Genomic DNA, 13,788 nt, shown 5'->3' on the forward strand with positions numbered 1-13,788 from the left:
TCTCAGTTCAAAATTGATGGTTCTATGGTTCCTCCATTACACTGTATACAAGTCTTGTTTACTTCCACCTCTGTGACTTCGTTTAACCAGTCCCCGTCCCTTCAAATAGCATCTTCTCGATTTTCTACCCAAGTATTATTTAGCTTAAAGGCTATTCAAATCCCATTTCCCCCACCCACTCCTTTTCTCTTCCTTTTCTGAAATCCTAGTATATAGCTTTACATTCTTTAATTCTTTTAGGTGAGTAAACGTTTTGAGGGCAGGGAATACTTAAACAACTATTTTTCAACTTTAATGAGCAGTTCTTTCTATGTGCTTGGTCATCTTAAAATTTTATAATTTTCTAAAAAATGTGGAATCTTCATTAGCTTATTCCATTTATGCACAAAACAGTTATCATCTTGCCACTAAAATTTATATAGTATCAGTAAGAGACTTTATGGGTAGAATTCTTAAACATAATTGTTTATAGCTTTGAGTTTTTTTTTCTTGATTTAAAGAGCCTTCATTTCCTTTAGAAAAGATGATCATAGAGAAAGAAATGTGTATATTGTTACTGAAAATGTTTTACAACTTTAAAAATATCATTTTTGATAATGAGTCACATTCTATGATAGGATACTTAAATTTGAGAGCTTAGGTGGTTTTGTAGTATGTGTACTGTGGTACATTTAGAAGTGGCTTTTAAGTTTTTATATAAACAATACAGATTGCTTCCTTACTATATTTTAAATTTAAATGATAAAATACACTAAATGAAATAGACTTTGTAGAATATTTACCATTTTAATTTCATGATTTTTCCCTATTCAGATATAAGCCATTGCGACGCAGGGTGATTTGGCTCATCGGTCAGTGGATTTCTGTGAAATTCAAGTCTGACTTAAGACCCATGTTATATGAGGCAATTTGTAACTTGCTTCAAGATCAAGACTTAGTGGTATGTTCCTTAAATGTTTTAAGACTATTTTTTATAAGTTTAATTTATGTTAAGCTTCATATTCAGGAATAGTTTATAGATTTAGTATGTTGGTAACCTTTCACTCTTGTAGTTATTCCTTGGCAAGCAGTTTGATTTAAGGGAGGGAAGTTCTTTGATTATTATTTACCCTTATCACGAAGAGTCAGTGAAAAGACGTTTAACTAAACTCTAGTTTTGTAGAGTCAGATGACATTTTTTTTAAAGATTCTTTTTTAGCTTACATATTTTTTTTTCTTATTCAGTATGGATTTTGTCATTCTCATACTTGAGGTACCACCATCTAGTTCATCTTGACTGTTAATTTTTTCTTTGTCTCTCATTTTTGAAGGGATTTTTGGTGTGTGTGTGTGTGTTTTAGCCTTTGGAATTGTTTCCTTTATAATAAGTGTTGACATAATATCCTTTTTTTTGGTAGAGTCAGAGAGGGCACAAGTGGTCAAAGGGCAGAGAGGGAGAGAGAGAATCCCATGAGGGTCAGAGAGAGAGGAAGAGAGAGGGAGAGAAGAGAGGCTCACTCAAAGCGAGGCTCAAGCTCACCCGAAGCTGGGCTCGAGTTCACCCAATGTGGGAATCAAACTCATTGAACGGTGAGATCATGACCTGAGCTGAAGTCAGATGCTTAACTGGCTAAGCCACCCAGGTGCCCTGATAGAAAATTCTTGGTATTTCGTCACTGAAAACTTGCTGATGGCTTCTTGGTTGCTTTATTCCCATAAAAGCAGTAAGTTTGCTGTTTTAACATGTGGGTCAGTTACTTAGAGTTGTGGGTTTTTTGTTTTGTTTTGTTTTGTTTTGTTTTTGTTTGTTTTTGTTAAGAAGTTGAACACTGTGTGGAATAGTTGCTTCTTCCTTGTGGTGCTTTATTTTATGCCCGAGTGAATATATTCATGACTTACTGTACATATTCCTTGTGTTGGGCTTAGACTGGACCCTAGCATAGTCTTGAAAAGATGGAGTCTAGTTGTCTTTTCCTCAGTTTCAAGTTATTTTTATGTAAAAATACATGATTTTTTTTTTCTGCCCCCGAATTAGGCTGGGGTCTTGTTTAATCATTTCTCAGTATACTCCTTTAAAAAATTTTTTGAACCCATTCTATCAGCCTGTTTTTCAGCAAAAGCTTGGGCCATCCTTTTCTCATTTCCACGTGTGTACATAAGCTACTTTCTGTGTTGTGTGTGTGTGTGTGTGTGTGTGTGTGTGTGTGTGTGTTTTAGCCATTGGAATTGTTTCCTTTATAATAAGTGTTGACATAATATATTTTTTTTTATTTGAAGAGTCAGAGAGAGTCAGAAAAATAATGTTCTGTGAAGGAAAACATAATTAGAAAGGTAAACCTGTCGGCGCTCCTGGGTGGCTCAGTCGGGTGAGCATCCAGCTCTTGGTTTCAGCTCAGGCCATGATCCCAGTGTTGTGGGATCAAGCCCCGGATTGGGCTCTGCACTGTGTGTGGAGCCTGCTTAAGATTCTCTCTTTCTCTATTGCTCTCCCAATTAAAAATAAATAAATAAATAAACCCATTGTAGAAACTCAATGTATTCCAAAGGCAGATAGAACTGTTATTTGGATTTGTCACTTGGCCGTTATCTACTTTGTGTAAATAGTTGGGAATTTACTCTGAATATAATGCTGTAACTATTAAATAGTTTAAACATGGGAAGTTACAAGGGAATCCAGTTTTATTTTACCATGTCTAAATTCTTAAAAGTTTATTAATAAAACTGTTTAGATTACTGTTTGCTGGAATGAGTTTACTTTTGTAATACCTTTAAAGTATTTATAGGTTTAAGTTTTTCTTTGCCCAGTTGGAAACATTTGCTCTTTTCTCAGAGGTATCAGACAGAAGACATTAAATGTTTTATCAAAGTGTTACAAAAGGATTAAATTTCACTTAAGTTTTCTTAGGGAAATCGAGAAATTTTTTGAATCTTTTACTCATTTTTGAGGTATCTGTTCAGGAAGAAATAAGAGAAATTTAATTCTGCACTTTAAGAGTGGAACATTAATTACATCCCAATAAGTATTACTGGAGAAAAAGGGTTTCATGGCTGGATAAATTTGGAAAACACTGGGCTAAATATTCCAGTAGTCCTCTTTGCTTTAGGACTGAGGAGAACCTTTGAAACATACATTTGAATAGTGACTATCCAAGATGACACATACACTAATATCTAAGGAATACTGTTAGAGGGAATGCTGCTGTAGGTTCAGCTTTTGCCCTTTTCCTGTGTATCTTCTGGTGATTTCATCTCAGTTTTACACCTTCTACACTTGTTTGGTCCTGCCACCGATATTTTGTTGATACTTCTTAAGACTTTGTTTAGTAAGGTACCAAGTTAAGGTTGCACACTTTGGCCTTCTAGTGTATATAAGATCTTTAATTTCAACTTGTGAGAAATGCTGGCTAATGTGGGAGGATACTTTATACACATATTTATGTACACGGCACTATACAAACATGTAGATATGTACATATGTATAGATGTGTTCATGTGTGTATATATGCATGTGCTTATATAGATACTGCTGAATCTAAATGTTCTCTGGCTTTCATAATCTACATTATCTTGCTTGAGTGCTTTTACAGGGTTGGGATAGATTTAATCCTGAGCAACTATGGTTATCTATGTGGCTTCCTAATCTTATAACCACATCGTCACAAGACTGGCTGCAACAGAGTAGAGATAGTGCAGGTGCACCGGGGGCACCTGGGTGGCTCAGTCAATTAAGCATCTGACTTCGGCTCCAGTCATGATCTCACGGTCCATGAGTTCAGTCAAGCCACATTTCGGGCAAGCTCGAGCCACTTCGAGTTCTACGTGGACAATGTGGAATCTGTATGGAATCCTCTCTCTCTCTCTCTCTCCCTCTCTCTCTCTGCCCCTTGTTTACTTGTGCCCCTCCCCCAAAATTAATAAATAAATGAATGAATAACTGAATTTTAAAAAGGCTAAATCTTTAAAAAAATATATAATGCAGTTACTGGAGAAAGCAACTTCTCAAATAGGACTCCATAAATTTTATAGTATCCAAGGCCACTGGCTGGAGTACATCTCTATCTCTGATAGTTGCCTGACATTTTGACATTGTCATTTGATCTGGGGGAGTATAATGCATATTGAGTGAATTTCTTTCCTTTAGTTGAAACATTTAACTAGATATAGAATTTAGTCATGGCTTGAGTTCATGTTATGTTTTGTGGAAACTCTGGGTATCGTAGCCTGTGCCAGTTTAGCTGACCAAATCCCAGATAACCCTTGAAATAGAGCGATAGGGATGATGCTGTTGTGGTGTGATTTGCCCGGATAACATGCTGACACACAAAGAAATTAAGATTCGGAAGTGTCAGGAACCTGTACAAATCTTTGTGTATTTGTGAACTTTGGAATTTAGAAAATCTCAAAATAGATCTTTGGATATTTCACGGATTTCCTGTAATTGTGGTTGCAGATGGGAATGTGTGTTCTTCCTTCTCCCTCGTCTTTCCATTTTCTCCTCCCTCCCTCTTCACCAAACATCTGCCAGCTTCACCAGCCTCACCCATTTGCCTGTCTCTCATCTGTGATCTCAGCCTTCTCTCCCTGTGTGGCAGCACCTTTGTACTCTTCTCTTAGTCCCACCCTTGTCTCACACTTAGGGCAAATTATCCATTTTCCTGGAAGCACCCCCTGGATTAAAGACTGTTGAAACAAATTATGAGAAACTGAGAAGGGTGGGAATGGACACTAGTTGACTTTTTCAAGTCTTGTTGCAAAATAAGAGGAATATTCTTTTATTTCCAGATGTTAATAACCTCTGTGACTTTAATATTAGCAAAAAGTAAAAGTGATTTGGAATAAATTTCCTGCCATTTGATATTAATGATATTTAGTAGTTTCAGAATTATTAAAATCTCATGATGTACTTTCTTTTAGGTCCGTATCGAAACAGCGACAACACTGAAGTTAAATATCCTTTAAAGGGTTTAAAAATACTTCATTGTGATGGGGTGCCTGGCTGGCTCAGACAGTGGAGTGTGTGACTTTTGATCTCAGGGTTGTGAGTTCCAGTCCCATGTTGGGTGTAGAGATTACTTAAAAATAAAATCTTTAAAATAAAAAATACTTCATTGTGAAGAATTTTAACACTTTTAAGTAACTTTTTTTTGTGTGAAATTTGTTAGATCGCTTAAAATATAGTTTTTGATTATTATATTTGGGTTTTAGATCTATTTTATTCTGATTAACTTCATACATTCTCAGTATTCCTTAACTGCTCTTTACCTGTTGATGATTTTGAATTTAGAACAGATCAGTTTCTGCCGGTGAGAATATTTTTAAGATTGATCACAATCTGCTATGTCTTTTGCAAATTAAGTGTTATTTTACAAATGAAATTATATGTATGTGATACTTATTGAAGCCAAATTTAAAAGTACATTAAGATGATTTTGGAAGTTTACTACCTTTATTGGTAATTTTTTAATTCATAACTGTTTACTTATATTCTGCTTTTTTTTTTTTTTTTTTAGCTATCTTAACTGTTTTGGAGGTGACTGTTAAACTTTTTTTTTTTTTTTACCTTTTTTCCAATTACAAAACATCTAGTAACTTCATTTTATCTGTGTCTGTTACTTATAGTCCTCAACTATTTCTTTGTGTATATATGCCTGTATCCTGCATTAGATTGTAAATTACTTGAATAGTAGAACACCAAGTCCTACTTGGTCATCTTTTTATTCTTCATTTAATTCCCATAAGCCCACATGGTGTTTCACTTAACAGGTACTCAGTAAGCACTTGTTAAATATGTTAATAAGACTATGGCGGTAGTATTTATTCTTAGGAAGACTAGGCAAGAAGAAAGTTACATGATAAAATGTCTGTGTGTACTTCTTGTGGAGGTCGTACATGGACAGACTTTTAGAGAGGATTTTCATTAGGAAAAGAATCATTAGATATTTTGGGATGAAATAAATATGTTTTAGAAATCTGCTTAGAAATGAACTATCTGAAAGATCAGATGTGTGTTTTATTTAAGTATCTGGCATTCTGTGACCTATTAATCCCTACTGTCATTTTGTAATCTAGGCGTTAACAGCCAGACATGGATATTTGTTTCCTATTTCCTAATAATAAATATTCGGTCATTCTTTGAATAACAGATATATATCTATGGAAAGTGAGATCTCCATGCAGCGTATCTTAAGGGCCACATCAGAGAGCTGGTATGCGAGTATACTTACTGGTATTTCTTTTGTTTTAATGAGTAGACTTTGCAAAACAAAGTGTCTTGTGATTGGCAACAGGCACACAAGGACACTGACCAGACAACGTTAGCAGCTTAGTTTAGCGGTATAAAATTTAAACACAAAATTTAGACACCGTTTTCCACTGAAAACGTGATTCACTTTGTGGATGAGTTTAATTCTAAAATGGACCAATTAAGGAACAATAAAGAAAAGAAAATCCCCCCCCCCCCCCAAAAGAATGTGATTCCTAAACGTTGGCAACTTGAACAGTTTCAGCTTTCTTTAGGTAATGCTGGAGTTCTGGTTGCTGATCTCTTATTTATTGCTTTGACATTATGATTTAATTTTGTTATTTCAGTTTGTGAAGATATTTCTATTTCTCTTATGACCCTTTGTTTTTTTTCTGTTTACCTGCAGTATTTGGAAACCATGTTCACACTACTTTTTCAGCTGCTGCAGCAAGTTACAGAATGTGACACAAAGATGCATGTTTTGCATGTCCTTTCCTGTGTGATTGAAAGAGTCAATATACAGGTAATTTTGTTGTAAAACATTCAATGTCAGGTGAGTGGAGTATATGTAGGATTGCAGTAATAGCTTTGCTTTATCTACATTGTTTAAAAGTTAACACATTAAAAATGCTTATAATCTATACGGTTGTGATTTCGCTTATATTGACGTGTACTCGCATTTTAAAAAAATGACTTGAGAATATTAAAATCTAAAATTAAAAAATTTTAAAATGGGATCAGTAATGTAGAGGGGTTCAGAATGCAGAATTTTATCTGTCTTAGTAGAACCAGTTTATATTTAATAATACTTCTTAAAATTCAGTGTGTTTGAGGACATACCCACAAGTGTGTCAGCAAATGCAGCTATTTTCAGAGGTCGGTTATATTTACCTTCAAAATTAAATGTGTTTTGCAGTTTGGTCCACATTATGTCCATGTTTAGCTTAATATAAAAATGATATGTAAAGTTCTCAACAGATATTAAATGTTAAGTTAGTTATTCAGCTTCCCTATGTCTCCTAATTTGTGTGAAAAACTAATAATCCAAGAAACTACCTTATAATTAATTACCCTTGTGGTTTCTCATATTCTAGTTCACCACTTCATATCCTTGTTCGAAAAGTACTGAAGTAAATCTGTGAGTTAACTAGGGAAAGATAACTGAATTCATGTCCACAGATTTGGAGTTTGTTCCTGTGTCTTTTAGTGAGTTCTGATTGCTTGAGCTTGTTCTAAAGTAATTGATGAGAATTGCTATCAATTACTGAATAATACTAAGTTACCAACTTCCGTGCTAAATAATTTGCATATATTTCTCATTTAATCCTCACGAAAACCTTTGGGTGAGGGTTGGAATTTATCATCTCGAACAGTTTGAGATTTTAAGGAACTTGTCAAAGTACATACATCTTGGTGGTATTACCAGCCTTCACAGTCAGCATGCAGCTGCAGCGGCAGTTTTGAGTCACTGTTAATCACGTTGAGCAGATCTGGGTTCGAGTATCTAAAAATAGTGTTACCTTACAATTTCCTTAGCGTTTGGGATTCTTATTACGTTAGTTACGTTATTTCATTTTGATACTCGTTTATAAAGAATATTGAGAGATTTTGATCATCCAGATAGTTAATTGAGACTCTTTTAAACTCCTTTCAAGTGCTTGTGTCTCCTGTGTCGTTTGGGTAAGGTCTTTAAGTTGGTGTCCTTGTGTGTATATATATATATATATATATATATTTTTTTTAATGTTTATTAGAGAGAGAGAGAGAGAGCGCGCACACATGCGCGCAGGGGAGGGGTAGAGAGAGAGGGAAACACAGAATCTGAAGCAGGCTCCAGGCTCTGAGCTGTCAACACAGAGTCTGATGTGGGGCCTGAATTCACGGAGTGGTGAGATAATAACTCATGGAGTGGTGAGATAATAATCTGAACATAAGTCAGATGCTTAACTAGTCGAGCCACCCAGGTGCTCCATTGTGTCTAAAATAATAAAGATAATTCTGAAATCACTTGACTCACAGGTGTCTTAAATATGAAATTATTACACATGTGCAGTATGCTTTAGATCATTATACAAATGCAGTAAATTATTGTTCATTAAAAAATTGTAGAAACAAGATGTGACCATTTTTTGTAATCTTATTTAGATACCATCTGGCTAATGGAAACGTATTAAAGATTTCTTTCTGTGGAAATGAATTTTCTTACCTACATCCTCCCGAATCTCTAAATCTTTTTAATCCTAGGTTGAAATTCCTCATGCTTAGTAAAATTTAAAGTTTATTTAAATTAAATTTATTTATACATAAATTATAAATATTTATTGTAATTTATTAAAATATAAATATTTATTTATATTTATATTTATAAATAAAATTTATTTATTTATTTATTTTGAGACAGAGAGTGTGTGCTTGTGTGTGCGCAAGTGTGGGGGAATGGCAGAGGGTAGGAGAGAGAGAGAATCCCTGTCAGGCTCTGTACTGTCACTGCTGAGCCTCACGCGGGGCTTGAACCCGTGAACCGTGAGATTATGACCTGAGATGAAACCAAGAGTTGGACACTAAACTGACTGAGCCACCCAGGTGTCCCCTCATGCTTAGTAATTTTAAAAGTGCTTTTGTGTTTTTATCCATATGCACTTTTTAGAACACAGATAGCCTAAGCAACTCAGGTGACTCTGTCACCAGTAAATAGTAAGATAGAGTTAATCCAGTAGTATTTTGTGTTTTCAGAAATCAGGAAATCATCATGAAAAGTATTTTCAGTAGTCTGATTCTTTAAATTTCCTATGTTAACCTTTGAACAGTCCTACCGCTTATATATCATTCACCTGTCTTTCATATGCTAAATTTGATTTTTGCCCTTTGGGTTACAGACAGTTTGAGCCATCTTACAACAAACAGTAAGATAACACATAATGGTTTAATTTCGAAGATTCAGTGAAGTGTCACCATTTTTATAATATAATGTACAATTATTTAAAGATTATATTTTCTCTACTTTTTGAAAAAGTAGTTGATAAATTATTCCATTGCGGCAATCCGGTAAATACACAGAAGAAATAGGTAGTCATCAGGTTTGGATGTCAGGCAGATAGTCTTTGAACTTCTGCATTTCTGAAGGAAAAGAACAAAATTAAAGGGCCTGTGTGAAATATTAAATATTTTATGAAAATTATATCTAAAAGACATGTCATTGGCACTTACTTTTTAAAGTCCCCATGTATGGAAAACCTTCTTAGAACATTTCTTAGGCTGTCACAAACTTGATTTTCAGTAATGTGTTATGAAGGAAAGTGGCTACCTCCCTGTATATGATGTCTTAACTCATATTCTATTTTCTTTTCTTTTTGAGCATATGTGCCAAAAGATGAGTGTATTTGGTGTACTTTTTCATCTCATTTGTGTTAAGCTGATAGTTTAATGTTTTATAGGGTTGTTATTTAGCCCAGTGTCTAGTAAACATTGCTAATTCCATGTGATTTTTTAGGTGTTGACCAAATAATTGATATTGGCCTACCGAAATAGCCCATAGATGGTAATCATTTTCAGGATTGTATATGAGCAATATTTTTCCTTAAGTCTTTTCATTGAAATATTTTGAATGTACAGAAAAGTTACAAGACATCCACACCCATATATCCTTCACCTAGGTCTTTCAGTTTTTAATTTTTACTGAATTTTCTCTTTTTTTAATCTGTGTGCATATACAAATTCTTGTTGTTAAACTCTTTGAATTTTAGTTTCAAGCATCATGGCACTTTGTCCCAGAATATTAGACTTCTCTTCTTAACATAACCATGGAACTCAGGAAACTTACATTAATGTAATATTATTATCTAATATCAAGTCCATATAAGATTTTCTCAGTTTTCCCAATAACATACTTTTTAACCTCCTCCCTTTCAGTCTCAGGGAACATATTTGGCTCTCATGTTCTCCCTCTCTTTTCTTAAAGTTTATTTATTTTATTTATTTTGAGAGAGAAAGAGAGTGTGCGCAGGGTGGGTGGGGGGGGTGGTGCAGAGAGAGAATCCCAAGCAGGTTCTGTGCTGTCAGTGCCCAGAACGTGGGATGAATTGTGAGATCATGCCTGAGCTGAAATCAAGAGTGGGATGCCTAACCTACTGAGCCACCCAGGCGCCCCCTCACTGTTTTTTGATCTCCAGCTCTGCACCCTTGTTTTGGGGGGCTGTCTTTTGCAACAGTAACTCTGGGTGATTATTGAAATTCATTTTTGAAGCAATAATTTAAATTTAGAATATCATCAATTCCAGTGCACAGCTACGTTTGGGATGTAAATATTTTCTGACTTTCGAATGTACTCCCTTTGTGCCCCTCCTTGGAAAGTGTTCTCACTTGAATATTAAAACCAAAATTGGTTTATTTTCCATGTCAGTAGAACATGCTGTTATACATTGTTTTCAGTTAAGTATGAATGAGCTAGGTACTTTAAAACCTGTGTTTTTACGTACTAGTTGGTCTGTTTTATAAGCTAATTGGAGTGATCTCTGAGATAAAGAACACTTAGCAAGATTATGTGCTCAATAAATAAGTGTAATTAAAAATTTGAAGATAAGGTGATATATAATAAATAGGCTTGTAATATTTTTTCAGTTTTATTTCGCTCAAATATTTGGGCAAATACTTGTCTTTTGTAACCTTCCTCGCATCCCCAAGGGCAACAGATTCTACACCTTTTTTGCTCCCCGTTTAGTGTGTAGCATTTTGTAAGCAAAAATGGGAATCTCATTTTTCTGGGAGTAATTTTTAGTTTTAATACGTGGGATTGAAATAGCTATTGCTGAAGTTGTGAAGGTCTAGTATTTCTGTTTGTCATGAAGCCTACTCTTCATCAGAGCAATTCCCAATACAATGACCATAAACCAACCGAGACACTGGAGCGCAGTCCAGCTTCAGTGTAGATCCCTTTTATTTTTTAAGAAACTCACTGTCAAGCTGTGCTGTCTCTCAGGGCTTATTTTTAAAGAAATATTTTTATTTTTAATTTTTAAAACTGGTTAGTTTAATCCATGTGGTTTTAAGAATCATATCTTTTAAGAAGGATTTTCTTGGGATGCCTGGGTGGCTCAGTCAGTTAAGCATCTGACTTCAGCTCAGATCATGATTTCATGGTTTGTGAGTTTGAGCCCCGAATCAGGCTCTGTACTCACAGCTCAGAGCCTGGAGCCTGCTTCACACTCTGTGTCTCCCTCTCTCTTTGCCCCTGCCCTGCTCACTCACACTCTGATCTTTGTCTCTTTCTCTCTCTCAAAAATAAATAAACATTAAAAAAAATTTTTTTTTAAAGGATTTTCTTCTGTGTTTTCATTATACCTCCTGTACACCTTTATCATTATACTTATCTTTTTTCATTGTAAGGGTTTGTAAGTGTACCTTTACATTCTTTTCTTTCTGGTGCCTTGTCCTCAGGGCCTGTTACTGGAGGATGCCATCAGATAATTGTTGAATGTATGAGTAAATGCTGACTTTTTAAAACAGTGTAATTTCCAGTTAGGTAAGCTGTTTTATTAAAAAAGAACTAGGGTATAATAACGTTTTCTGTTAAGCTCTCGATAACTGGCTACATTATGTTGTTTTCCTAAATTTTATTTCATGCAGTAAATTTGGTACTTATTTTAAATTCTTGAAAAATATATACCGTAGAGCTTTATGTCTCTGATTTATTTTTAAAAAGATATATGCATAATATATTTCATCTAGAAAATATTAAATATTTCCTTCCTGGGACTTAATAATGTTCTGTCATTGTATCTTGAAGGAAATTGCCTTGTTTCCTAATACAGTCCTTTTGCTTCCTTTCCTTCTGTTGTGATAGATACGACCGTATGTAGGATGTTTGGTACAGTATTTGCCTCTTCTTTGGAAGCAGAGCGAAGAACACAATATGTTGAGATGTGCTATTCTGACAACACTTATTCATCTTGTTCAGGTAAGTTACTTTCCAGTTTCTGAATTTAGTATATTTCTTTTTTTTATTGAAGTCTGATTAACATACAGTGTTCTGTTAGCTCCACGTGTACAACAGTTGATCGGACCGTCCTGTACGTTACTCAGTGTTCACCACAAGGGGTGTAGATGCCCCTTGTCACCATACAATGTTATTAGAGTATTATTGACTGTATTCCCTGTGCTGTACTTCTCATCTCTGAGGCCCCTTTATTATATAAATGGAGTTTTGTACCCGTTAATCCCTTTTTTATATTTCACCGATCCTCTCCCTCACCTCCCCTCTGGCCATCACCAGTTCTCTGTGCTTAAGATTCTGGGTTTTTGCTTTTTTTTTTTCTTTTTACAAATTTTTCATTGTTTTCATGTGCTTTATTTTAATGGTAGTGAAAGGCCTCCCAGTTATGTCTTTTTCATGCATTATCTTAAACAGTTTTAAAAACTACTTTTGTGTGTTGGCTTTGGACATTTTTTGACATGTAGGAAATACTCTCTCCTTTTTAAAGACGTTTCATTCATTAGATGAAGTGATCTCTCATGGTGATAGACTCATGATTTGTGCAGTCTGTTTTACTTTCCATGCACTTTGCTTGGTATTCAGAGCTTTTCTGTATAAATTTGCTCTTCATTTTCACCCTTTTTTTGTGATCTAAAATCAAAATTTTACTCTTTCATAAATCGAGAAGGTAGACAATCAGGTGAGTTACTTTTGAGGGAAGGAGTGAATATGGTTTTCGTCCTCGTGACTTTGAGGTGTCAGGGTTGTGCAGCAGGTAGAGAGGAATCTCAGATTTCAGAGAGTGATGAACAGGCTGTAGTTGTCATTTGAACTGTTACAGCGACTTACAGTCTGACGGCAAGAGGACAGAAAGGTAAGATTTTAATGCCAAGTCTAATATCTGCATCCAGGTATGCTCAACTGAGTTTTACTGGCCTTGCCCCAAATTGTGATAGATTGTCCAACGGAGAGAGCTCTGAGTTGATAGTTACCACTCTCCATTTTTTGAATAAGTTAAAAATAGGGGGGAAAAACACGTGAACACGCCTTTCTCAGACATCCTTTTTTTGAAATGAAATTTTTTTTCTTTTAGTAAACCTTACGGATGAGTTTTATAGTTAAAAAATCCTACCTAAGGCAGTTTCAAATAAATGAATAGTGATACAAAATTCCTGTAAAAGCACCTTCTTTTTAATAAGTGTCTCATGTAGCATCTCTTCTTATCTACTATTTAATTGTTGTGATCTCTTGCGAAGATTATGTCCCTTTTATAGAAAAGGGTACAAAGGTTAGGATAAGGTTACTGACTGTCCTGAGATTGCCCTCAGAAATAACAGAACAAACTGTGGTCCCACCTCTTTTGTGTTACATCTTTGCCAAAATGTGTTCTTATTAGACTCCTTTTGAGAGTTTTGTGAGGGAGGTGTGAAAAAACCCAGCTTCTCTGTCTCCTTAGGTAGGGTTACCTCAGGAAGTCTGAGGAAGCCACAGTAACCTGCTTGGAATGTTTGGAGTGGATAGGGCCTTTTCCTTCCTTTGCGACCCTTCTGTGCTCTGTATTTGTTTAGGCCAGAGGTGCAGGGTTCCAGCCAAGTGCTCA

At 35.1% G+C, this 13,788-nt stretch overlaps 1 protein-coding gene across 5 annotated transcripts in view; it reads left to right on the forward strand.

Annotated features, from left to right (window-relative positions):
- Nucleotides 1-13,788, forward strand: part of IPO11 (importin 11) — a 197,946-nt gene that overhangs the window by 76,622 nt on the left and 107,536 nt on the right. For all 5 annotated transcript variants that reach the window (XM_045494369.1, XM_045494363.1, XM_045494376.1 and 2 more), the window contains 5 exons: nucleotides 814-940; nucleotides 4,894-4,927; nucleotides 5,242-5,282; nucleotides 6,627-6,743; nucleotides 12,060-12,173. In XM_045494369.1, the coding sequence (XP_045350325.1) occupies nucleotides 814-940; nucleotides 4,894-4,927; nucleotides 5,242-5,282; nucleotides 6,627-6,743; nucleotides 12,060-12,173 (433 nt within the window). The remainder of the gene's footprint in view (nucleotides 1-813; nucleotides 941-4,893; nucleotides 4,928-5,241; nucleotides 5,283-6,626; nucleotides 6,744-12,059; nucleotides 12,174-13,788) is intronic.

This window comes from Leopardus geoffroyi, chromosome A1, assembly GCF_018350155.1.
Source record: "Leopardus geoffroyi isolate Oge1 chromosome A1, O.geoffroyi_Oge1_pat1.0, whole genome shotgun sequence".
Taxonomy (NCBI): Eukaryota; Metazoa; Chordata; class Mammalia; order Carnivora; family Felidae; genus Leopardus; species Leopardus geoffroyi.